The sequence below is a fragment of the Natrix helvetica genome (assembly GCF_964273705.1).
Source record: "Natrix helvetica genome assembly, chromosome: 2".
Taxonomy (NCBI): domain Eukaryota; kingdom Metazoa; phylum Chordata; class Lepidosauria; order Squamata; family Natricidae; genus Natrix; species Natrix helvetica.
Window position 1 is genome coordinate 254,941,471 of NC_138552.1, and position 27,127 is coordinate 254,968,597.

A 27,127-nucleotide genomic window follows, 5' to 3' on the forward strand; every position below is an offset into this window, starting at 1 on the left:
GAAACATATACAATGTAGTTTCTTCACAGGCCAACCTGTCTTCTTAAAATTCTGTAAAAACAATACAACTCTGTTTCCCACATTCTGGAATTTCAAACAAGCGAATGGGACACCGTTTTATGAGACAACCTCAGCGGCTCACCCAGGACTTTCCTTCCTGTACATTTTTTAATTTGGGTTACCGAGGCCGAGGAAACTATTTTACGTTATGGCAGTTTGTGGTATCAGGCAGTTTTCAAACAGCTTAGGAAAACAAGCTTAAACATATTTTAAACTTGATTCCCGAACTGCATATATTTCAAAACTGGGGGGGAGGGGAGATTTTCAAGGAAAACGTTGAGAGAACCTGAATTATTTTTTTTAGAGTAATCAGTTATTCTTGTGCCGCCAACATATCTTCGTAACTGCACGAAAAAAACACGCCTTCGGCTTCCTGTAATTCCACAAAATCCGCAATGTTCGTTTACTTTCAAACCAATTATATGAAGGAATCCAGTATTATCCCGCGTTGTTTTGTTTTGAATGTTCAAGTAGAGATCGGCGACGGAGTCATGAGTCCTCCAGGCCACAGGCGGCGCATGGACAGATCTCGCCTCCCCACCCCCTTTCATAGCTCAAAACAGCTTCGCTCAAACATTCGGTTTTCGATTCTCGGTCCTAGACCGAGCAGAGGTTATGATTAGCTCATAGTCTCACTTCCGCACTTCGGAGGAAGAGGAAAAAGGAAAGCAAAGCGAACAACTTCCAAAGAAGACGCTTCGGGAGGAAAAAAAAAAAAAAGAGAGAGGAGTGACTGAACGTAAAGTGCGCATGCCCAATCAGCCTTCGCGCTAACTGCGCATGCGTCGGCGGTTATACCCATCAGGACAAGGGAAGAATCCCGAGAGTTCAAAGCTGCAGGCGAGACCCTGCCCCTTCTTCTCCAGAGTAACCGTCATTTTCCTCTCGTGGACGGTTTCCCTTCCGTGGTTTTTCAGCCTCGGACCTGTCAAGACGAGAGAAAGGATGCCCGGTGATGTCTTGACCCAGGCCGGTCCCGGCGCTGAGTGAGACAAGGCCAGGCCGGGCGGCGGGTGACCGGGAAAGGGATGTCGCCACCGTCCCCCGACGTTGGGTTTTGCCGCTGCCGCCTTTGGCGGCTCCCGCTGCCTCTGCCCTCCTCCGGTGGTTCTGGTGGCTGCCTGCGACCTTCACTCCAAGCCCGGGAGCAACGTCGGGCTCGGGCTCGGCACTGATTCCCGTCGTTTCTCCCCCCACCCCACCCCTTAGGGGGCGGGACGGGGTAGGCAAGATGCAAGCGGCTCCGCTGCAGTACGAGTTCTTTAGTGAAGAAAATGCACCCAAGTGGCGGGGTCTGCTTGTAGCCGCCCTCAAAAAGGTGAGAGAGGCTTTATCTTTCCAGCGCACGTTGGATTTACAAATACCTCGAGGTTTAGAAGGCTTGCAGATGAGACCGTGAAGGTTAGATAATGCGTGCAGATTAGAGAGATAGGTTAGATCAGAGGTCTTCAAACTTGGCAACTTTAAGACTGGTGGACTTCAACTCCCAGAATTCTCCAGCCAGCATAGCTGGCTGGAGAATTCTGGAACTTGAAGTCCACCAGTCTTAAAGTTGCCAAGTTTGAGGACCCCTGGCTTAGATAGATAACGCATGAAGATTAGATAATACAGTTATATAGTTAGCGCCTGGGGTTGATGACTGTTGGCAATTAAGTTGAGGTATTTTGTAACTTACCGTGGGAGAACCTATACCTATTCCCTAATTACTATGCTTGGATTTGCACCAGGGAATTGTGATAATCGAATGTCAGTGATCTTTTTGGTACCTGCATAATTTGCCTTGGGTAAAAAATCAGCATGCACGTTCTGCAAAATATATGCTAGACTGCAGTAGAAATCCATGCACTGGGTTGAAAATAGCCCCCAGCAGTTGCTGGCCATAAAATACATTAGTCTTTTGTATCTGTTTAGAGACAAATAGTGGAAAGGGAGAGAAAAAAAATTGAAGGAACTAAAAGAACATGGAAACAGACAACAAGAGGACAATATTTTCCCCCCAAAATTCAGATTGATCGGAATAACATGTGCAAATACTTCATATTAGAGGCGAGAATATTGGGAAAGTTAAATAGCCTTGAGATATTAGAAGAAAGACTACTTCAATTGTTTATTAGACACTGGTGTTCTGCTTTGCTTTTCCTATGTATTCTCTTATTTTAATTTGAATAGACATGAATCAAGGATTTTGCTGAAAATAAATTATTCAGGATTAAGTGCTTGGATAGGAGACCACCTGGAAATCTTATGTGGTGTTTTGGATGCTATGATGAAAGGCATTATATAAATCTATTAAATGGATAATGCTGTATAGTGAATATATGAGTATGTTCCCTTAGCCTAGCCACATATTTTACTCTACTCTATATGCAAGTTTTTCTTTCAAAACTGCATCCTGTTTAATTATTCTAACTTCTTAATTAGCATGTAGTAGCCTAGTTTTCCTAATTAAAGGTAGTATTGATTGGAAATTTCTTCTATATAACGTAAGTGAAGATGAAAAAGTTACAGGTTTTTGCTGTTATTTTGTTTATGAGAATGGTTTTTATACATACATACATACATACATACATACATACATACATACTGCTGCATGCATTGCATTTTCTTGATTGGAGCAATGATCTAAGATTTGGCATTTCAGAGCAATTGAGATTTAAGTACATTTCGGTTACATCAATGATTGTGCATAAACTTTTATGCTCCAGTTGAAAAACATAAGATAAGGTTTGCAGCTGCTTCCCTACTTCACTTTGTTTACTGGAAATATGTGAGTTGAATACTACTGCAAGCTATAGTTTAATTAAAGGAACTATTATTATCAATAGTATATTTTGTTTATGTGTTAACTTTACTGCCTTCAAGAGTACAATGTAGAGTACATTACAGTCCCTCCTCCAGTTTTTTCTCCTTACTATTTTTATGACATAGGATGAGATGAGATAATGATCATCCGAAGTCACCAAATAAAAGCTCTATGGTTGAATGTTGAATTCATAATCATTATCCAACATCTTAAATGTACACAGTGGTGGCTATATGGTAGTGTTGCATTAAATGTTGACACTATTGAAATAGCTTTTTAATCTAATTCTGGAATAGTAATTAGTTGTAATTCAAAAATGTGTGTGTGTGTCTGTATATATACAGACAAACACAAATATAAATATTTGTACGTATATTTAAACTACTTGCTCTTTTCACATTTAGCTAATATTAATGTCTCATTTTATTTGCTAGCCAAATCACTCAATGAAATAACTATTTAGAAATCTTAGGTAAATTCTACTCATAAACAAATGTGTAACTGATGTTTTTGGATTGCAGAAATTAAGCCTCAGTATCTAATTTGGACAAAAGACCCAAACAGAGATCAATTTAGGCAAGGGAGGAGGAAATGAAAACACAAGCTGTGGTCTATGTCTGTTTTAACCTCATACAAAATTGGAATTATCTTTGTGTTGATTTCTGTGTTGTATTCTAGTTTTCTAGATGATATTTGAACTGTGTAAGGAAAAAAATAATGTATACAAAATATGAGGGAAGGGGAAAGAAAGGAACTAATAGCTTTGGAAAGTAAGTCTTCTTTATTCCCAGCTTTACTGGTATTTGCTGACCTAGGCAGTAAGGGAAGAACAACTTACTCTGTGCGTTGTTGTATTTTAAGCATCCTCCCATTGAATGCAGGGATTATAGATTAACTGTACGATTGGCATAACTGGTGAGTCCAACAGTTTAAATTCAGCTAAGATGCCCAATTACGAAAGTACCCTTCATCTAGCCATTGCTGACAGAACTTTCCATTTTCCAAATTCTTGGCAAATAAAATATGCGGAATTATTGGAGCCTCCATCTTCCACTCAGACCAGCATCTCTGCAATGTCCTATGCATGTTCTCCAGGCAACAGAAAATTAGGGCTGTACTGTTAGATAGCTTTTAAAAGGATCACTGTAGAGAAGAATAACATTTTCAGGTGATGACTGCTATTACACAACATTTTTCTAGGACACATTAAATGATTGAAATTTGTGAGATCTAGAGTTGTGATGGTGAACCTATGGCACACGTGCCAGAGATGCACACAGAGCCCTCTCTGCTGGCACATGCGCCATTGCCCCAGGTAAAATCTCTGTGGCGTTTCTTTCATGAGCTTTCTGCTTCACTGCAAATGACGAAACAGAAGCTCCCAAAAGAAAAAGATTTTACCTCTTGCCACACGGCCAGTGTTGGGATGCCCTGCTGGGCAACCAGTCTCTGGGTCTCTGCTGCATATGTGTCCATGCGTGCATGCATGTCTCTGTGTGCGCACCTTTCCATTTGGATATGCACGCATACAGTTTGGGCACTTAGTGTCTGAAAGGTTCGCCATCACTGGTCTAGAGTTTTCTGGAGTTCTCATTTTGTCAACTCACAAGATCTGACATGTATGTATGTATGTATGTATGTATGTATGTATGTATGTATGTATGTACAGGATACCTAGCCATTAGATACACATATGTGAAGCTGATTTTTAATTAAATAGGACTTTTATACTGAGGCAATAAAGCTGCAAGAAGCTGTTTGAGGCAAGCAAGCAGGTGATCATGACCTTTATTTTCCTGCTTACAAGGTTCTTCAATATCTGACTGCCCACTGTTAAGGGCAGAGTGCTTAGTTCAGTGATGGCGAACCTATGGCACGCGTGCCACAGGTGGCACGCAGAGCCATTTGTCAGGGCATGTGAGGCGTGCCGTGTCAGCTGGCCAGCGCACATGCGCACGCTGGCCAGCTGAGTTCACCGTTTTTTAAAGCCATTTTTCGCCCTCCCCAGGCTCCAGAGGCTTTATAGGAGCCTGGGGAGGGCGAAAAGAGCCTCCTCCCCACCCCACCCCGAGGCCCTCCGGCGGCTTCATGAGCTTCCCTGAATCCTCCGGAGCACAAAAAACTAGCCCTACGGGCAAACCGGAAGTTCAGGAACGGACTTCCGGTTTGCTCGGAGATTCGTTTTGACTGCTCTGGAGGCTTCAAGGAAGCGTCCTGAAGGTCCCTGAAGCCTTCGGAGCGCTCAAAACGACCCTCCGAGCAAACCAGAAGTGACTTACGGTTTGCTCGGAGGTTCATTTTGACTGCTCCGGAGGCTTCAGGAAAGCGTCCTGAAGGTCCCTGAAGCCTTCGGATCGCTCAAAACAACCTTCCGAGCAAACCGGAAGTCACTTCCGGTTTGATCGGAGGGTCGTTTTGACTGTTCCGGAGGTTTCAGGGAAGCCTCCTGAAGGTCCCTGAAGCCTCCGGAGGGCTTCCGGGGGCGGGGGAAGCTGTTTTTGCCCTCCCCAGGCTCCTATAAAGCCTCTGGAGCCTGGGAAGGGCGAAAAAGCATGCAAAAAATGGGGGGGTCACGCCTGTAGTGTGCGCATGCGCACTGGGGGTGTGTCACACATTGCATTATGAGCGCGGCACACCCGCACACGACTCCCCCTTGCGCTCCCCCCACTTATGGCATACGAGCCAAAAAAAGTTCGCCATCGCTGGCTTAGTGGATCTTTTACTCAAATGTGATAACTAAGCTTTGCTTCAATTAATGATGGCTTATTTAATGAGCATCAAAACTAAACAAACCACTTTCTGGCTTTAGCTTGTTCTACAATCAATTAATAGCCTTTGAATCTCCTTTGTTTATAAAATAAAGAGGAGGGTATTCTGCATCAGATATTGTTGTCTGATCAGTATCTAATTCTATTTCTTACTTGCTTCAGACACTAGTCTTCTTCATCTTCATTTAGGGTGCACCTAAATAATAGTGCTAATATGAGTTGAATCTTTTTGTTGTCTGCTTTTCAACTAAAGGCATATGATTTTTACATCTCTAAATAGTTATGAAACTTAACAATTGAAAGCAATGTCATTTTCTGAGTAACTGAATATGGTGGCATTTTAAAAAATATAGGTTTCAGTCAAGGTAAAAGTTAAAGGAAAATGAATTAATTCAGTAGTGTTTATATGTTTTGGAAAGTATAAGTGGATATTCAGATTTACTGCTGTTTCTAAATACTTTATACTCTTTGTTTTTTCATTAAAGTAAGAATTACTTCAGTTTCTTAATGTTACAATCATACTTTCTGCAGATAAATAATATAAAACTTTATTTTATACATCAAATTTAGGAATCTCCCATCTCACTCAATATTAGTATATTACTGTCCTTTATAATATTTTTGTGCCCAGTGGTACCTAAAAGTCGATCAACTTGTTGAATTTTCAATACTTCTGTGTTACTTAAGGTGAAGTTTAGGATTCCCACCATTTCGCTGTTTAAAAGGTTGTTGCCATCTCGCCCATTTTCCCAGCAGAAACTACAATATACTATAGAATACATAATGCATTTTACCTTACATTTCATAATATATCACCTGCTTTATATATAGCTTATTTCATATTTAAAAAATAATAAAAGATATGGATATGGGTGAATTACAACTTCCCTTTTCCCTTGTTGCTTCAATATTCTAAGAAATAAGATTTCTTGGCAGTTTTTAATATTCAATTTCAGTCATTTGAATTGCAATCAGAAATGATACTCTATAAAGGAAATGTGTTAATCACCTTGTCTGCTAATTTAAGATGACCAAGTCAACGTTTTTATACTTCTCTGAACACTTTCTTTCCTTTGTATTCAATTTCATCCAGTGAGTTCATAGTGGTTCATAACTGAATCAGTAATTTTCGATGCAGTTCTTTGTCTTGATCGTATTGATGCTTTCATTCTTTGTGCTTCTTTTTCCTTTCTGCAGTTTAAATACTCTTGATGTCTATAGTCTGAATCTAAGGTTTTTAATATGCCTTTTGTGGGCCACCAGGCTCTTAGCTGTCCACATTTTTGTAATGAATTTTCTTATAAGTTCAATTATTTTTGAATATAGGTCCAGATGCAAGTCCACCCTAAACTATCTTCTACAGAAGATGCTTTGCAGTATGTTGAGGAGTTAATTCTGCAGTTACTAAATATGCTGTGTCAAGCTCAGCCAAGAAGTTTCTCAGATGTAGAGGTACCACTTGTAGTTCATTGTCCAATTCCATACTTTATTGATGTTCTTGTTGATATACAGGTAGTCCTCAAAACTGATTGTTTAATGATAGCTCAAAGTGGCTGCATTTAGCAACAAAAAATTGTCATAAAACCAGGTCTGATTTGATTTATGACTGCTATGACTTCTAATGGTAATTCTGGTTTCAATTGTGATCATAGATCACAAAAGACCTAAAGAGACTTACCTGCATTAAGAAATACACATAATTGAGTATAAAATATGTATTGAATTGTTATGAAATTTTGACATAATTTTGCACTGTTTGTTTCTACTGCTGTATTGAAAACTCCTTTGAGATAATGGAGGGATATGGGGTATGTGAGGTTTAGAAATAGGAAAAATAAGTAAGTAAATAAAATGTTATGAAGCAGCAAATTGGGTTGGATCCTTTTAGAGTATGTTGGTATCTGCGACTGCAGATTTTTGTTACTGCAGAAGTTTGCAGTTAGAATGTTAGCTGATTTGAATATGTGGGATCATATTCTGAATAAAATTTTAGCAGCTGCATTACTCTAATTAATGGTTCATATTTTTATATTCAAAATATCTTAAATCCTAAAGATCTTAAGAGTATTCCCCCCATTAGCTCAACTGTGCATGAAAATAATTTTCTCTTAGTATCTTTGTAAGAGAAGTGGAATGAAGGCATACTTTGGTGACATTGCAGTTTTTAAATGTTCCCCTGAAGGGATATTTGTCTAATGACATTATAACTATTTTTTAAAGATGTCAAATAAGACTGTTATTTGCTTAATAGTTTTTAATGCCTATCAATACTAATAGACTTATATACTGGCCCATAGTGCTTTAAAGTGCTCTCTGTGCAATTTACAAATGTCAGCATATTGCCCCCAACAATCTCTTAACTTTTAACTTTAACTTTATTTAAATTTCTAGACCGCCCCCTCTCCCAAAAGGGACTCGGGGCGGTGTACAGTCAATAAAAACACAGGAATACATAAGAATAAATATACAAATACACAAATCCTTAAATACGTCGATGAGGAGGGAATAAAAACTGTATCTTGAAGTAAAGTAGTTAAAAACAATATTAAAAATAACCCCTTAAAATACCCCAAAAAGTTAAAATTAAAATAATAACCTAGAAATTCCCAATTAAAATATCTGCCAGGAGGTGAGATAAAACTATGGATGGGCCAAGCCGGCTAATCGGAACAGGTGAGTCTTTAATTTTTGACGGAAGGAGCGGAAGTCGGTGGTGGTTCTAATGTCGGGGGGGAGGTCATTCCAGAGGGTTGGGCCCATCACAGAGAAGGCTCTACTCCTAGGCGCCGTCCGTTGACATTGCTTGGTGGACGGCACCAGGAGGAGTCCCTCCCTGTGAGAGCAAATTGGTCCCAGGGATGTGTGCGGTAGGATGCGATCCCGCAAGTAGCTAGGTCCTGTGCCATGGAGCGCTTTAAAGATGGTAATCAACACCTTGAAACGCACCCAAAAAACCACAGGCAGCCAGTGCAGCTCGCGCAGGAGAGGTGTTATGTGGGAGTACCTAGTACTCCCCATGATAGCCCGCGCGGCTGCATTCTGGACTAGCTGTAGTCTTCGGGCGCGTCCCAAGGGGAGCCCCATGTAGAGGGCATTGCTGTAGTCCAGACGAGACGTCACCAGTGCATGAGTGACCGTGCGTAGGGCATCCCGATCCAGTAAGGGGCGCAATTGGCGCACCAGGCGGACCTGGTGGAATGCCCCCCTTGCCACGGCTGCCACATGGTCATCCATCGACAGCCGGGCATCTAGGAGGACGCCCAAATTGCGCGCCTGTTCCACAGGGGGCAATTGCTCACCCCCTATGGCCAGTGATGGTGTCAACTGGCTGAACCGAGGTGCCGGCAGCCACAGCCACTCAGTCTTGGAGGGGTTGAGCTTGAGTCTGTTGTCCCCCATCCAGACCCCGACGGCTTCCAAACACCGGGACATCATTTCGACAGCCTCGTTGGGGTGGTTTGGGGTTGAAATGTACAGCTGAGTATCATCAGCGTACAGATGATACTCAACCCCAAAACCACGGATGATCTCCCCCAGCGGCTTCACATATGCGTTGAACAGAAGGGGCGAGAGGACCGACCCCTGTGGCACCCCACAAGTGAGTGGCCTCAGGGTCGACCTCTGCCCCCCTGCCAACACACATTGCGTCCGGTCGGAGAGGTAGGAGCCGAACCACCGCAGAATGGTGCCTCCAACTCCTAACCCCTCCAGCCGGCGCAATAAGATACCATGGTCGATGGTATCAAAAGCCGCTGACAGATCTAATAGGACCAGGATAGAGGAACAACCCCTATCTCTGGCCCTCCAGAGATCATTGACCAACGCGACCAAAGCCGTCTCCGTGCTGTGCCCGGGTTGGAAGCCGGACTGGCGTGGGTCTAGATATTCGGATTCCTCAAGGTGTCGCGGAAACTGCTGTGCCACCACATTCTCTACAACCTTCGCTAAAAAGGGAAGGTTGGAGACTGGACGATAATTAGCTAGCTCCATCGGGTCGAGGGAAGGTCTCTTGAGTAAGGGCCTCACCACCGCCTCTTTCAAGGCGGCAGGTAAGGACCCCTCACCCAACGAGGTGTTCACCAGGCCCAGGAGCCAGCCTCGTGTCACTTCCCAGGATGCCAGTACCAGCCAGGAAGGACACGGGTCCATTAAACATGTGGTGGGTCGCAGCCGTCCACGCAACCTGTCCAAATCCTCGGGGGCAACAGAATCAAACTCCTCCCAGAATGGTCTCACAAGACTCACTGTTGACGGCTCCTCTGGTCCACTGAAGGGGGCCCATCCGCTCCGGATCTGAGCGACTTTGCCCTGCAGATATTCCCCAAACTCCTCTGCTCTGCCCTGCAAGGGGGCTTCCTGTGTCCTCTGTGATAAGAGGGAGCGGGTTACCCGAAACAGGGCGGCAGGGCGGTTATCGCCGGACGCAATAAGAGCGGCACAGTATCTACGTTTGGCCACTCTTAATGCCACAAGGTAGGTCCGTGAATAGGCTCTTACCTGTGTTCGATCAGATTCGGAGCGTGAGGACCTCCACCTGCTCTCTAGGCGTCTCCTATGGCGCTTCATCACCCTCAGGTCCTCGGTAAACCAAGGAGCCCGGGTGGGTCGTCGCCGCAGGAGAGGCCGCAAAGGCGCAACCCGGTCCAAGGCCCCAGCGGTCCCCCTATTCCAGGCGGCCACTAGGTCCTCCGACCGAGAGCGGGTCAGGGCTACAGGGAATGGCCCAAGCTCCGTCTGGAACCTATCCGGTTCCATCAGGTGCCTGGGGCGGTACCAAATTGGACAATCTGGTTCCGCCTCCTCGCGGTGGGGGGTAGCGCCGGGGAAGTCCAGCCGGAGAGATGAGTGATCTGACCATGACAGGGGAGTGATAACTAAATCCCCTATTCCCAGATCACTCGTCCACTGCTCAGATACAAAAACAAGGTCCAGAGTGTGGCCACCTTCGTGTGTGGGGCCCTGAATTAATTGGGTCAGGTCCATGGCTGTCATGGAAGCCATGAACTCCCGAGCTACCTCGGATGCTTCCCCCGTCGACGGCAAGTTGAAATCCCCCATAACCACAAGTTTGGGGATCTCAACTGCCGTTTCTGAGATCAGCTCGAGGAGCTCGGGCAGGGCCGCTGATGCATAGCGAGGAGCCAAGTATACAATCAGCAGACCCCACTGCCTCCCTGGGCCCCATTTCACACCAAGGGACTCACATCCGGGTATCTGAGGTACAGTGAACTCCCTCGGCTCTAAGCATTCCAGTATAACTACCGCCACCCCACCACCCTTACCCAAGGCCCGGGGCTGATGGAATGCACGGAAACCTGGTGGGCACATTTCCACGAGGGGTAAACCACCCTCGTGGCCCAACCAGGTCTCCGTTATGCCTGCAAGGTCCAGCTCCCCCTCTGAGATCAACTCATTAATGAGGGGGGCCTTGTTGGTCACGGACCTTGCATTGCAAAGCATCAGCCTCAGGCCCTGGCTCTGTAGTTCCTGACCACCTAGACTGCGGGGGTTGGTACAAACGACCGGGCGTATCCAACAGCCACGGTCTCCCAACCGACATTGTGATCTTCTCCTGTCCTCGCATCCCTCCCTCCCCGCGACCGTTGTAATAAAACAACCCTCTGTTGAAGTATCCTTTACCCTCTCCCCCTCCACCACACTCACTTCCCTCCTGGACTCACCTGTTCGCCTGGCATTGGCCCCCCTCCTGGCATGATTAACCCACCCCCCCACCCTGGAACCCCTCCCGGGACCCCCTAAAAAAGATAAAAAACATTTAGTTAAAAATCCCCTTAGCTTCCGCTTCCTCCACCTCTCGGGGTTCACAAACCCGTCATCAAGGCGGGCCCTTGCAAGAGCCAAGGGCCATGCCTGCGAGAGAGGGGACTCCCGCAGGCGGAGCAGGTCTGACCTCAGATAAATATTGTTAAAAGACACGGTGGAGTCCAGGTGCCGCAGATGGTCAGTGGGTCGGGGTCTAGGCAGAAGATAAAAGGCATTGTCCTGATTATACTTGAGTAAAGGGGGGGGCGGAAAGTGAGTGAATGTCCAAATAGTGGGGAGATGATAAAAGGTGGGTGGCAGTTCTAGATGATTCTGGGTGGGTGAGAGTTCATAGATGGTAATCTGGAGTAGTCTGGAGTCCTCATTAGGTAATAATCTGGAGTCCTCGTTGGGTGGGGGCAGATGTCCTCATTTTACCAACTTCGGAAGGATGGAAGGCTGATTCAACCTTGAGTCAGTTAGGATTGAACACATGGCTGTGAGAAGAGTTAGCCTGTAATATTGCATTCTATCCATTGACCACCACAGGTCTTATCAATTGTACATATTTTATTTGAGCCTATCCCATTATATTTTTGTATTAAATAATTTGCTGTACATGTTATACATTGTGCTTTGAATATGAAATGAAATATAGAGTGAAAAAAAAATCTCCCTTGCCCCCCAAAGTAGCTTTAGTTACTGAGGATATGGTAATGCAAAATGCTATATATTGTTTATATATTTAACTGTACTTCCTCTGTGTATTACAAGGATCGTGTCCAAAAAAGTTTTCCTCATCCGATTGATAAATGGGCAATAGCTGATGCACAATCTGCCATTGAAAAGAGGAAGCGAAGAAATCCATTATTTCTTCCAGTAGAAAAAATTCATCCACTCTTAAAGGTAAGTAATATGAACACAATATATAAGATGTTACAAATTCAATAGATTAGGGTTTTTTTTTTCAAATAACCAGTAATATTTTGAAAGAGAAGCCAATTTCTTAAAACTTAATAAATAGAATTTATTTTCCAATCCATCTAGAACTTGTTTAAACAATCTGTCAATCTTAATTAATAAAGTTTGTAATTAGATATCTCTTTATTTTAACTGGCATTAGTAGCCAGTCAGAAAGTTTGACTGTCAATGTGCTGCTTCTCCCATTACTCTGATGAGGATTAGATGATGGGGAACTCGAAGGTGCTTCATCAAAGCAAAGATCAGGCATTATCCCTGCCCTTCTTTAGGTTTGAAAAGGATTTCTTCCTTGTTATATGTGTCTGTAACACATAATAATTGGAGATTTGGAACACTTAAACTTGCCTTAGCTCTGGAGAAAGGCTGAGGATTATAGTTTTCATAACATCACAGAATTGGAAGTGATCTCAGAGGTCATATTGTCTAATCATCTTTTTGTGGAGATCTATTAAAACATTTTGGATAGATGGCTAATCTATCCTTTGTTTAAATACTTCCAGTGAAGGGGAAATGATGCAGATTTCATGATGCAACCTATTCTACTGGTTGACAGCTCTGTGATATTTCTCTGAAAGAAGTGAAATTATAAACCTATCTCTATTCCAAGTCATGGTGTTAATATAAGAGTGATCTATTGGTCAATTCCCCATAATAGCCTAATTCCATACTCGTTCCTAGCTCTAGTTGCTTTAGTCTGGGCTGCCTATTATATAAATTTTGTTTTAATTGTTTTATTCTGTACTTTTTATTGAATTTATAAGCTGCTCAGAATCTTCTAGAATGGGTGGCAATATTAAATAATTTAAATTAAACCTATTTTTATAACTAATACAGATGAAAAATAATATGTATTGTTAGCCAGTCTAAATGCAAGAATTAGGCACTCTGGGTTTTAATTTTAATTAGTTGTTACATATTTCGTATAAATGCATGAATTATATATAAAAAAAGAATTAAGCTGTGTTTTAGCGTGGTAAAATAAATGTAATTCTATGGTAAAAATACTGTATTTTTTTGGAGTATAAGACGCACCAAGATTTTGAAGAAGCAAATTTAAAAAAAAAAGTTTTTGCACTCTGCAGACCTCACAAAAACAGCCCGTTTTTCACAAAAACAGGTCCATTTTTTGTCAAAAAAGAGGCATGCATAGCCTTTAGGAGGCTTATAGAGTGCTCCTGGGGTTGCGGGGTGGGGAAGTGAGCAAAAAACAGCCTGTTTTTTTCTCATTTCTGCCCTCCCCTGCCCCCAGGAGCTCCTAAAGGCTCTGCATAGCCATTTTGGTGAAGAGAGCGGGGTTTCGGGAAACAAAAAATGCCGTTTTCAGTGAATAAGACGCACCCAGATTTTCAGCCTCTTTTTTGAGGGGAAAAGGTGCGTCTTATACTTCGAAAAATACAGTACAATGTAATTTAAAAATAAATATGCTGGTTTCCTCACAGTGCTCATCAAAAATGTGTGTCAGTTGCCTGGGAAAAAGAAAACATTAATGAGAAATGGAAAGCCACCAAATAGGCAAAAAAAATTGAGGCTAGGGAAAAGAAAGCCAAGATGACGGATTTTGATCGTTATAAAGTCATGAAAGCAAAGAAAATGAGAAATCTGATCATCAAGCATGAAGTTAAAAAGCTTCAAAAGGCGTCTTCTATCAAGAAAGCATAAATTGTCAACAAATAACACTTCAATTAAATATGAACCTAACATGAAAAAAAAATTGAATATGCCATCATCACCAATGTGTCATCTGAGTTACTATACTTCGTTCAATAAAACACTAATACTAAACATTTGATTAAATAGTGCAGCATCCAATATTGAACAATCAAATTCTGGGTTATATTGGGGACTGCCTGATCCCAAGGGTATTTGCTCACCCCTAGAGAGTTTACTCTGGGTATCAGCTTGTAGGACCCAGGTGTGCCTTCTCAGTCCTGGTCTCTGCTCGTTGGAAGGTTTCCCCCACCCTTACCTCCATTGACAAATGGTTGGGTCTGACTTTGTAGTAGTTAAGATCTGATCTGTCGGTGCTTGATTCAGGATGACCACAACTCCCAGTTAATGAGTATTGTGTATTTCAGTTCTGATTGCCATTGTATTGGTTTATTTGGTTTTTAATGGTCTGGGCTCTGTTTATGCCAATCTGAGTCATATTGTCTGAGTTTGTTAGCCATGTAAATGTTTCAAATAAATAGATTCTCTTATTGGTGTCAGCAATATAACAAGATGTCCAAGCTTTAGAATACTTCAAATTCTTCATAAGTGAAATAGTGTAGAAACCAAAGAAGAAAAATCCAAAAATTGTGGCTGGTATTATAGCACTTTATGAAAACTTTAAAAACAGACATTCAGAAATGAAAAGTAAATCTTTGCTCCTTTGATCCCTCATGGTGTGCTCCCACTATAATTCCTCTAGTACCTACAGAAGGCTGAATAAATTTGTGCACCTGTCAATGTTTCTTTGTCCTTTGATTGAACAATTTTCCATATTTAAATGTATACATTTATTAAGTGTGTCTGGGCATAATGAAATATTAAAATAAGTTTATCTCTTTCAGGAAGTCCTGGGATATAAAGTTGACCATCAAGTATCTGTTTACATTGTAGCTGTATTGGAATACATTTCTGCAGATATTTTAAAATTGGTTGGAAACTATGTACGAAATATAAGACATGATGAAATTACTAAACAGGACATCAAAGTGGCAATGTGTGCTGATAAGGTATATACAGTAATATTTATAGCTATGTCATCTTGGTACTAGCTGAATTTAGACATGGACATGAGCTTTTGAGAAGTAGGAAATTGGATTCTCATTTGTTTCTCTTAGTGCCATCTTTCATGCTAATGTCTATAATAATAATAATTCTTTATTGTCGGTGCACAACATATGTACAATGAGATGGATTGAGCTCCCTCAGTGCAGCTCCCAACACAATACAACTCAGAGAGAGAGAGAGAGAGAGAGAGAGAGAGAGAGAGAGAGAGAGAGAGAGAATATCCCATACCCAATAAATCATATTAACGAACACCCAGTCCCATTACACCAGTGTGAACATGTTACATATTGTGCCGGCCCTGCAAGTCCATAGTACTACTTAGTTATGATATTATTTCGCATTCAGGAGTCTGACAGCCCTCGGGTAACAACTCTTCTTCAGCCTGTTTGTGCGGCTTGCTGTGCTTCTATATCTCCTTCCTGATGGTAGGAGGGTAAAGAAGTGCTGACCAGGGTGTGAGTCGTCCCTGACTTGGTCCTCCAACAATTTTTCAAAAGGCTGCAGCTTAAAGAGAAAATAATGAACATCTCCTCTGCACTTTCCATTCTTCAGTTGGTGGTTCATGATATTGATCAATATTTCTGAATGAAATTCTTCGACAGAACTTGAGATTCTGACTGTTGCACAATTCTGTATAATTTAAAGGTTTCTTAAGCGTCAAATGAGATTGTGATGAAATACCCATTTGAGTAGTTATGCTTATTTAAAGCAAGGTACCATTGCTGATTGTAAAATTTTCCTTCTGCCAATATGATTCTCAGACAAATACTTATATATTGTGTTAATTTTCACATTGACAGTTTATTATTCAATTGTACACAATACAATATATTTCCTAACTGGTATTAAGATCTTCCTCTCTTTCAATTAGGTGTTGATGGATATGTTCCATCAAGATGTAGAGGATATTAGTACCCTGACATTATCTGATGAAGAACCTTCCACATCAGGAGAACAAACCTATTACGATCTTGTAAAGTCATTCATGGCAGAAGTTCGACAATATATAAGGGAATTGAATCTCATAATAAAAGTTTTTAGAGAGCCTTTTATTACCAATCCAAAATTATTTTCAGGTCATGTAAGTACCTTGAATTTTTTTTTTATATTGTTAGCATTATTCAAGAAAAGTATTTTATTAGAGTGCTAGATTAGGAAAAACCATAATGAGCATACCATCTAAAAATCAAGTGCATGTGTGCTCTAAACATATATATGCTTTAAGAATATAATATAGCCACTTGAGCCCCAAATTCTGTTGACTAAATACATATCAATAATATACTTTATTATATATGTATGCCAGCTTTCTTCTAGAGCTAAGATCTAGTCACCAATTGAACTTTCTAAAAATTTGATAAAGCTTCTAGAATTCCTTGAGACAGACATAGAGATGAGGTGATCCTACTGACATTATTAAAAACATTTTGAACATAACAAATATAGAAAAATCATCATTAAATGCTCTTGAATAACCTTCATATCATATCAGGATGTCTTTATAGAAAGACTATAAAGTAAAAACAACACCCTCCCAAAAAAAAGCCCTAAAAAAGACATTTTCAAATGAGAAACGAAAAAGAGTTGTCTATGCTTGGTAGTGAGCTAGGCAAATCGTGAATAATAATGAACTATTCAAGATAGTAACTAAGGTGGTAGACTGACTTCAAACAAAGGCATAACAAAATAGCAATAATGGTTCATTAGAATATCTGCAAGAAATACCACTTACCTGCAAGTAACTGGTGGGACCACAAAATAGACAAAGTACCATATTTTTCAGACTATAAAATGCACTTCTTTGTCTCCCAAAAGGGGATGAAAATGTCTGTGCATCTTATAGACAGAATATTGCCGCCCACCCGCCAGCCTTTTTTTTTTTTTTGGCCTCCGCACGCCCCTTTTTCAGGCCTTTTTAAAAACGTTTTTAGGTCCATTTTGGAGGGTTTTTTACCTGTTTTTGAAGCTTTTGGGGGGTCTTTTTCAGCTTTTCTTGGCCCATTTTGAAGGATTTTTTCAGCCCGTTTTCGAGTCTTTTTTGGGCTGTTTTTCCCCCAAAAAATGGGCCAAGAAAAGCCTCAAAAATGGACCAAGAAAAGCCTCGAAAACATGCCAAAAAAACATCCAAACAGGCTGAAAAAGTGTCGAAAATGGGTAGGAAAAAGGGCCCGAAAATGAGGCGCACAGAAGCCAAAAACCTTGTTTTGTTTTGTGTTCCTCTTCTAAATTTAGGTGCAGCTTATAGTAAGGTGCATTTTATAATCCAAAAAATACAGTAACAGAAAATGAAGAAATTAGACTGCTCTGGGACTTTAGAATTCAAATAGATACATAACTGTCATATTACATCCCAGACTTAACAATTCTTAATAAGAAAAACAAATAAGTGTAACTAGTGGACATTGCAGTACTTGGAGACAGCAAAATAGAAAAGAGAACTGGAGAAAATAACAAAAGACCTGGAAATAAAAATAGAACAACTGTTATAAAAGTTGGTAATCAAATAGTGTTCCAGTTGTTTTGAGATTGCCTCCAAGGCACTTTTACTGTTAGTACCGGTAGTCCTTGACTTATGACCAAAATTGAGACCAAAATTGCTGTTGATAAGTGAGACAGTTACATGAGTTTTGCCTCATTTTTCTTGCCACAGTTGTTAAGTGCATCACTGCAGTTGTTAAGTTAGTAACACAGTTGTTAAGTGAATCTAGCTTCCTCACTGACTTTGTTTGTCAAAAGGTTACAAAAGATGATCACATGATCCCAGGACACTGCAATTATCATAAATATGAATCAAATTTGATCATGGACCCTGAAGATGCTGCAATGGCCATGTGAAAACCAGTCATAAATCTTTTTTTCAGTGCCATTGTTACTTTCAAATGATCATTAAATGAATGGATGCAAGTCCATCCCATTTATTGTCTTTGATTTACAACAGTTCATTTGGTGACCTTTCAAAGTTACACATCATTCTATCATTTTATGAATAGTAATTTAGATTTTTAATATTAGGAGCCAAATGAATCTGTAAATGGACTAAAATATTATAGTGAACTTTCTTTTGAGGCACTTTCCTGCACAAAATGGCTATAAATGCATACAAGAATGTATTTAACATTAAAACATAAAAATGTCCAACAAATTAGGTCATTCAAATCTATTCCACATTATATATCTATGTATATAATACACATACCCACTTACTGTAATTCTTATAGATGCAGTTAAAAAAAAGCTGTGTAGATGTAACATTCCATACATTTTTGCTTCCTCATAATTCTAATTTGCTAATATGTAACATAGGAAAGAAATAAAACTGAATCTGTTCAAATAACAATAGCCTATGAAATGTTGTAACGCTCACAAAAAAAACCTGTGAAATAAAGTATTTAGATATTTTCTATTTCACCTTACAGACAGTCCTTGATTTACAACCACAAATACAATTGGAACTAAGCAAAGTAGTCATTAAGTGTGTTCCGTTTGATTTTACAACTTTTTTTTCTGTCATTGTTAAATGAATCCAGTTGTTCCCCGTCCCCCCCCCCCCAACTTCTTTTGCTCGTCAAAGTCCCCTGGGAATCACATAACCCTGAAATGCTGCAACTGCCATAAGTACATGCCAGTTGCCAGTCACTCAAATTTTGATCATGTAATTGCAGAGACACTGTGATGGTCCTAAGTGTAAGGACTTGTCCTAAGTCACTTTCTTCAGCATAGTCATTACTCTGAACAATTGTTAAATGGTCATAAATCGAGGGCTACCAGTAATTGTTTAAAGTATGTGATACCAATTATAAATTAGCAGTACTAAAATTTCATTAAGTGGTTATAACAGAATTGTTCTGTGTCCTGTGTCAATATATATATATAGTCAATAAACAAGTCCCAGCCACAAAAACCGACACAGGACCCAGAACAACACAGGACACCATCACCAATCACCCTCACCAAACTTCAATTCCATCAACCAATCAAGACGTGACAACACAGACAACCAATCCATTTAAAGCAACAAAGCCAACATTCCACACACACACACACCTATATTTATAGAAAAACAGCAGCTCTGATCACGCTTTGCTCGCACAAGCACGAAGCCAAAGGCACCGGCCTGAAGATAGTGAGTGGGACCTCATCAAAATGTCTCCAAGATACTGTCAATCTTACATGGGAAAAGACCCGAATATGCCAAGTCCTATATCTGTGAAAATCTACATATATATATATATATATATATATATATATATATATATATATATATATATATATATATATATATATATATATATATATATATATATATATATATATATATATATATATATATATATATATATATATATATATATATATATATATATATATATATATACACATACATACATACACACATACATATATTCATATTCTTAGGTTTAAAAAAATTAAATTACTAAACACAAATTGAAAAAAAATGTTTCTATTTTGCTTCTTCTTACTGTTCTGAGTTTTAAGTACAAATCTAATTAAAGAAGATAATCTGAAGAGCCTTGTGCCTAAGATGGGAAGAGTGTTCTGTAGGCTCTAATGAGATAAGTAGTGAAAGTTGAATAAGAAGGCCATTGTGTAGAATACTATTTCATTATTTCCTATGTAGGATGTCCCATAATCAGCAAATTTAGTATTTAAATATCTCAATTCCTATTTCTGTATATATCAATATATTTGTTTTGCAGGATGTAGAAAATATATTCAGCCGAGTATCAGACATTCATGAACTTAGTGTGAAGTTGCTAGGTCATATTGAAGATACAGTAGAAATGACTGATGAAGGCAGTCCCCATCCATTAGTAGGAAGCTGTTTTGAAGATTTAGCGGAGGTAAGTAATATTATAATATTATTTATGAATGTGCTACTATGCTCTATTTTCCTATTTTTCTGACTCAGGTATATCATACATTTTTTTAAATGCTATGTTGTCAGCAATTTCTTTTGGCCCCAAGATTGAAATATGACATTGCTGTACTTTTTAAGTGCATTTAGCAGATTGTGCTGCCTGTGGTTGTATTTTCACAAAAAAAGTTAGTTATCAGGGATTTATAAATCAGTTTCCGTCTTATACAAAACATTCCTAGTATTTAAAGAAAAAAAACTCTTTAGCATGCAAAAGCTATTAAATAGATTTGAAAGTAGCTAATTTAGTTTTATGATTAATCTGATTTGGAGATTAATAAAAACAACTTTAAATTGAATCACCAAATCAAATCTTTTAACCTTTTCCCAACACTATTAACAGAAGCTGAAGATGCTTCAGTCAAACAGTGGTTCATTACTTTCAGATACTCTAAATTAAACTTTTGTTTTTGATCTAGTGTTTGTTTTAGGTATTCAATCTTGGTTGCCCTCTGGAATAATTTTTGTTGTATGAAAGACAGGAGGTGTGATCATGATGATTTTCCTGGACTTCTTGAAGCCTTCAGTCATTTGATGAAACTAGGAGTCATTCAATCATTTGAGAAGCTAGAGTTCTGCAGTTAAATCTTAGCGTCATCCTATTTAATTTACTATAGTAGAAATACATGATTAGGCTATTGAGGGGAACTGAATAATGTAATCATATAATAAGATTGTACAATAATACAATAATATCTCATTACTTTCTAGTATCTCATTGCTTTCTAGACCTAAAGCCCTTTCCTGGCATTTGTGTAAATTGATGGAGAGTTCAAGAGAAAGGGAACACACAGTTGAAGCCCCTACCTTTCTCGGGAATGACCTCTTCAATGTATAGATCCTAAAGAGGAGCTATATTATGTTGGCTTGAAGATAGGCTTGTTGAAGACACATAGTCCTCAAATTATGATGGTAATTGGGACCGGAATTTCTGTTGCTGGGCGATGTGATTATAAAGTGTGATATCATATACCTGCATCACTTAGTGACAGCAATACTGGCAGTCTTTGTTGCCGTCATTATGTCCCACTGGTCATTAGGCAAAGACCCATCTTGATCCAAGCCAACTGGCTTGATCCTTTACACCCTGAGCCTCAGTGAGTGCCTCTTCTTTCTCTCCTCATACTCACATATATCCCATTCCCATCTCAACCCTTTTGGCTTCTCTGCACATTAGCATAACTTGGTGCTGAGGCCAAAGAAGAGGCCTAAGGTCTTCAGCAGCTTAACTACCACTACAACCCCTGGGCCTCTACTTCTGCCTCAGAGCCTCCAGAACTGACAATGAGTGCCACCTCAAGCCCCATGCCATGGCCAGGTACTACAGCAGAAGGCCTCAGCTGTCCCCACTTCCTTGCACTCCCTGGCCCTATCACACCCACCTGACTGTCACCATGCTGCTGCTGGTGTTGACAAGTCACACCTGACCCTGTGCAAGGTAGCTACTGGCTATGCTAGACCTTCTACCCAAGGCCACTCACACCAGTCTCACAATGCTTTGTAAAGCTTTCAGAAAACTTTCAACCTTCCAACAGTCATGAAAAGATTGTGTCTGCTGATCTTCAACTCACATGCAGGCCATAGGGTGGCTGGGTTTTGGCACTGGGATGACTGGCCACAGTGTGGGGCTTGAGGTGGCACTCCTTGGCTGTGGCAGGACTGGGACTGAAGTAGAGGTCCAGGGGCAAGTGGCAGCTAGGTGAGACTGATGAAATTCCCAGGTCTTTACTTCAGAGATAGGCAGGTGAGGGGATTTGAAGTGTCTCTGCAGTCATTAGAGTGGGTAAGCTGCCAAGTGGTCAAATTTTGATCATATGACCACAGGGATGCTTCAATGATCGTAACTTCAGAAACTGGGCATTAGTACAATTCATTCAGTGCCGCCGTAACTTTGAGCAGTTGCTGAACAAATGGTTGTTAAGCAAGGACTACCTGTATTTATCTATCTATCTATCTATAAACCATTAGAGAGGGCTTTAAAGCACTGCAAAGCAGTATTTAAGTCTAAATGCTATTGCTATTGCTATCAGGAGGTGAAATAAAATCCTAGAAATGACTTAAGTGATTCATATTATCACTAAGGAAAATGTATGGACATACTCATATAGGGCCCAGATATCAATGTTTACTTAAGAGTAACTGCAGTTCCAATGAAGATACAGGTTAAACACACAAGCATGATAAGAATCATTCCTCTTTATATGCACATTTTTTGGAGGAAGTCATCACTTGGGAATACAGTTATTCTCTTCCTTCTTATATACTCCTTATATAAAGTCCGAAAAATCAAGGGAATTCCCACATTCTGCTCTGCTACTGGACCCTCCACCCAAATTTAGTTGAATATATTTTTTAATTGATTACTGTTGGAATTGGAAAATGTCTACTAAATATCTGAAATCTTTCATTAAGCTTTATGTTTACTATTGGTCTATGTATTATAATTTCAGATTTTTAAATTTAAAATATTGTAAACGAGCACTGTAAACAAACTGTAAACACTGAAAGACAAAAACATTAATAACTTTCTGTATAGAAATAAAAATATATACAGTACATTGAATACGTCCTACCTAAATACTATATAAATATATATATACCGTGTTTCCACGAAAATAAGACAGGGGCTTATTTTCTTTTGCCCCACGAAATATGGCCTTGGGCTTATTATAGGGGAAGGCTTATTATTTCTGGGGCAGGTGAGAAGCAAGGCACGCCTTTTACCTTTCCAGCTGCGTCGCGTTCCTCGCCATTGTGCTCAGGGAAGTGGCTGGTAAAAAAAAAAAACTTCTCACGAGTTCAATCAAACATCTTGAAATCGCGAGGCTTTTTTTTTACCAGGGGCTTCCCTGAATACAATGGCGAAGAACGCGACGGAGCTGGAAAGGTAAGAGGCACGCCTCGCGGCCCAAAACCACCCACCTCGCCCCAATGGTAAAGGCAGCCTGCCTGGTTCCCTTCCCCGCCATCCCTTTAACGAGGGGTGGCAGGTGGGGGGGGGGAGAAGCGAAGCATGCCTCTTAACTTTCCAGCTCCGTTTCATTCCTCGCCCTTTCGCCGATTGAATCCCCTTGTAAAAAAAGCCTCATGAGTTCAACTCGCAAGATTATTTTTACAAGGGGATTCAATGAGCGAAAGGGCGAGGAACGGAACGGAGCTGTCAGTCTCTGGTAGCGCTAGGACACGCGTCTCGCTTCTCCCCCCCCCCACCTCTCCCCCCTCACTAAAGGGACGGCAGGAGAGGGAACCAGCCAGGCTGCCTTTATCATTGGGGCGAGGTGGGCGGTGTTGGGCTGTGAGGTACACCTCTTATCTTTCCAGCTTCGTCACGTTCCTTGCCCTTTCGCCCATTGAATCCCCTTGTAGGAAAACCTCGCGAGTTGAACTAATGAGATTTTTTTTACAAGGGGATTCAATGGGCGAAAGGGTGAGGAATGCGATAAAGCTGGAAAGAGGTGCGCATCGCAGCCCAACACCGCCCACCTCGCCCCAATGATAAAGGCAGCCTGGCTGGTTCCCTCTCCTGCCGTCCCTTTAGTGAAGGGGGAGAGGTGGGGGGGGAGAAGCGAGACGCGTGTCCTAGCGCTACCAGAGACTGACAGCTCCGTTCCGTTCCTCGCCCTTTCGCCGATTGAATCCCCTTGTAAAAAAAGATCTCGCGAGTTGAACTAAAGAGATTTTTTTACAAGGGGATTCAATCGGCGAAAGGGCGAGGAACACGGCGGAGCTGGAAAGGTAGGAGGCGTGCCTCGCTTCTCCCCCCCACCCCACCTGCCGCCCCTCGTTAAAGGGACGGCGGGGAAAGGAACCAGGCAGGCTGCCTTTACCATTGGGGCAAAGTGGGCAGTGTTGGGCCGCGGGGCGTGCCTCCTACCTTTCTAGCTTTGTTGCATTCCTCGACATTATATTCAGGGAAGCCCCTGGTAAAAAAAAAAAAAACCTCGCGATTTCAAGATGTTTGATTAAACTCGTGAGAAGTTTTTTTTTCACCAGCCGCTTCCCTGAGCACAATGGCGAGGAACGCGAGGAAGGGAACAAGGCAGGCTGCCTTTGCCATTGGGGTTGGCGGTGTTTTTTTGCACGAGAAGGAACAGGCAGGAGGGGGTGATCACATTGCTGGCCTGCCGCCGTTTTTGCGGCGAGCCCTCTTTTTGCCCCGGAAGCTGTACCGGTAGGTGGTACAGTGTTAATGGCGGGGACTGGGGGCGGGCTTATTTTCAGGGGAGGGCGTATTGTGGCGCATGCTCTGAAAAGCCCGATTGGGCTTATTAGCAGGGCGTGGCTTATTTTCGGGGAAACACGGTATGTATGTATGTATGTATATATATATATGTATGTATATATGTATGTATGTATGTATATATATATATGTATGTATATATGTATGTATGTATATATATATATATATATATATATATATATATATATATATATATTTGTCAGTACAAATATCTTTTGATTAATTTAAAGCAATGATATATGAATCATGAACGTTTGAATGTAATTGAATGAAATGAAATTGAAAGACGAAAAAATTTAAGTATAAAAAGTGGAAAGAGGGGGACATAACTAAGGCAGAATATCAGCAAATAGCCCGAGCCTGTAAAGATGAAGTAAGGAAAGCCAAGTCTCACAATGAAGAAAGGCATGCCATAAAAGTAAAAAATAACAAAAAAGCTTCTTCCAACATGTTAAAAACAAAAAAAAAAGGTTAAGGAAACAATTGCTGGGAGAAAGTGGCAAGAAGGTGACAAGCAACTAGGAGGAAGCAGAACTATTTAACTCATTTTTTGCATCTGTCTTTACACAAAGGGATGAAACAGTCCAACCTATCAAAAACAGCACCACAAAAATCTGATTAGGAACACAAATTGAAATAGGGAAGAAAATGGTAAGTGAGCACCTGTTTACCCTAGATGAGTTCAAATCACCAGGACCGGACGGATTACACCCCAGGGTTCTGAAGGAACTGGCAGATGAGATCTCAGAACCACTGAGCTATATCTTTCAGAGATCCTGGAGCACCGGGGAACTACCAGAGGACTGGAAAAGAGCTGATGTGGTTGCCATTTTCAAAAAAGGAGAAAAAAATAGATCCAGGAAACTATAGACCTATCAGCCTGACCCCAATACCAGGAAAGATTCTGGAAAAGATAATCAAGCAACGAATTAGCCAACACCTAGAAGCAAACAAAGTAATAGCCAAAAGCCAACATGGGTTTGTCAAAAACAGATCATGCCAGACTAATCTTATAGCATTCTTTGACAAAGTGACAAAATTAGTGGACCAGAGGAATGCCATCAATATAGTTTACTTGGACTTCAGTAAGGCATTTGATAAAGTAGACCATAACCTAATACTAGATAAAGTAGAAGAATGTGGGTTGGACAGCACCACCACCAGATGGATTCGTAACTGGCTGACCAACCGCACTCAACGTGTAGTTCTCAATGGAACTGCATCTACATGGAGGGAAGTATGCAGTGGAGTACCCCAAGGCTCTGTTTTAGGCCCAGTACTCTTCAACATCTTCATCAATGATTTGGATGAGGGAATAAATGGGGAAATTTCATCAAATTTGCAGAAGACACCAAGCTGGCAGGAATAGCCAACACTCCAAAAGACAGGCTTAAGATACAGAAGGATCTTGAAAATTTGAACATTGGGCACTATCTAATAAAATGAAATTCAATGGTGAAAAGGGTAAGGTCCTACATTTAGGCAAGAAAAACAAAATGCACGGGTACAGTATAGTGATACCTTACTTAATAATAATAACTGTGAGAGGGATCTTGGAGTCCTAGTGGACAACCATTTAAATATGAGCCAGCAGTGTGCAGCAGCTGCCAAAAAAGCCAACACAGTTCTAGGCTACATAAACAGAGGGATAGAATCAAGATCACGTGAAGTGTTAATACCACTTTATAATGCCTTGGTAAGGCCACACTTGGAATACTGCATTCTGTTTTGGTCGCCACGATCTAGAAAAGATGTGGAGACTCTAGAAAGAGTGCAGAAAAGAGCAACAAAGATGATTAGGGGACTGGAGACTAAAACATATGAAGAACGGTTGCAGGAACTGGGTATGTCTAGTTTAATGAAAAGAAAGACTAGGGGAGACATGATAGCAGTGTTCCAGTATCTCGGGTTGCCACAAAGAAGAGGGAGTCAAACTATTCTCCAAGGCACCTGAGGGTAGAACAAGAAGCAATGGGTGTAAGAGGGCGGGGCTTGACGTCACAACGACACAACAAGCAATCTTGGGGCTCCAGGATTGCTGTCGATATCTCTGTTCCTGGACTGTCCTTTTGGATCTAAACTCTTCTGAAGGAACTGTGATAGAGAAGAGCATGTCCTGCTGATCTCAGCGGCATCGCAAAGCCCCTGATTGATCCAGGAGAAAGCTCTTTTTGCCAGCTACAAGAGAAGCAACCAAAATGGCTGCAGAAGATTGGGACAAGCCTCTGAACAGAAGTAGTACAGGAGTGATGTCGAATTGGTGAGAAAAAAAATTATTATTAGAGAAGAGAAAACCCAAAAGAATTGGAATTTAAAATAAAATTGAAGACAGAAGAAAATAAGCGGCAAATTAACTCTGGTTTAAAACGATCATGTTATCTTTTCTACCTTAACTTTGTTTTCTATGGATGGACTCTTTACAAATGCCTCTTACTTTTAAACTGGACTGGTCTCTTTTTTCCCATCTTCCTCTATACTTTTTCCATTTTTTGTATTCATGGATTAAAAGCTTCTTCTCTCGTAAGGCTTGGACGGAGCGTAATTTTTACACTTTTTTTCTTTTCCTCTCTGGACCAGAGAGGCAGAAACAGATGGAAAAGAGGAAACACTGCCATCTAGTGGGTAGAGGCTTGGCAATATCTGATAAAGCTGTAAACTTTGTTTACTGAAAGGCTCAGTGGAAAATGTTTTGTTGATACAGGTGTTCCTTTGAAGGAAAGAGAAAGCTTTGATTTGAAAAACTCCACTGAATTTGTTTGACCTAAAAAGCCTAAAAAATTTGGCAGTGTTTATAACCTGGA

The 27,127-nt window shown here is 40.8% G+C and overlaps 1 protein-coding gene across 1 annotated transcript in view; it reads left to right on the forward strand.

Moving 5' to 3' along the window:
* The first annotated feature begins 684 nt into the window (after positions 1-684).
* SOS1 (SOS Ras/Rac guanine nucleotide exchange factor 1) overlaps positions 685-27,127 on the forward strand; it is a 70,943-nt gene continuing 44,500 nt past the window's right edge. Inside the window, exons 1-6 of the mRNA XM_081945921.1 lie at positions 685-1,378; positions 6,958-7,083; positions 12,169-12,300; positions 14,928-15,092; positions 16,022-16,231; positions 19,869-20,012. Coding sequence (XP_081802047.1) covers positions 1,292-1,378; positions 6,958-7,083; positions 12,169-12,300; positions 14,928-15,092; positions 16,022-16,231; positions 19,869-20,012 — 864 coding nt within the window. The 5' untranslated portion in view covers positions 685-1,291. The remainder of the gene's footprint in view (positions 1,379-6,957; positions 7,084-12,168; positions 12,301-14,927; positions 15,093-16,021; positions 16,232-19,868; positions 20,013-27,127) is intronic.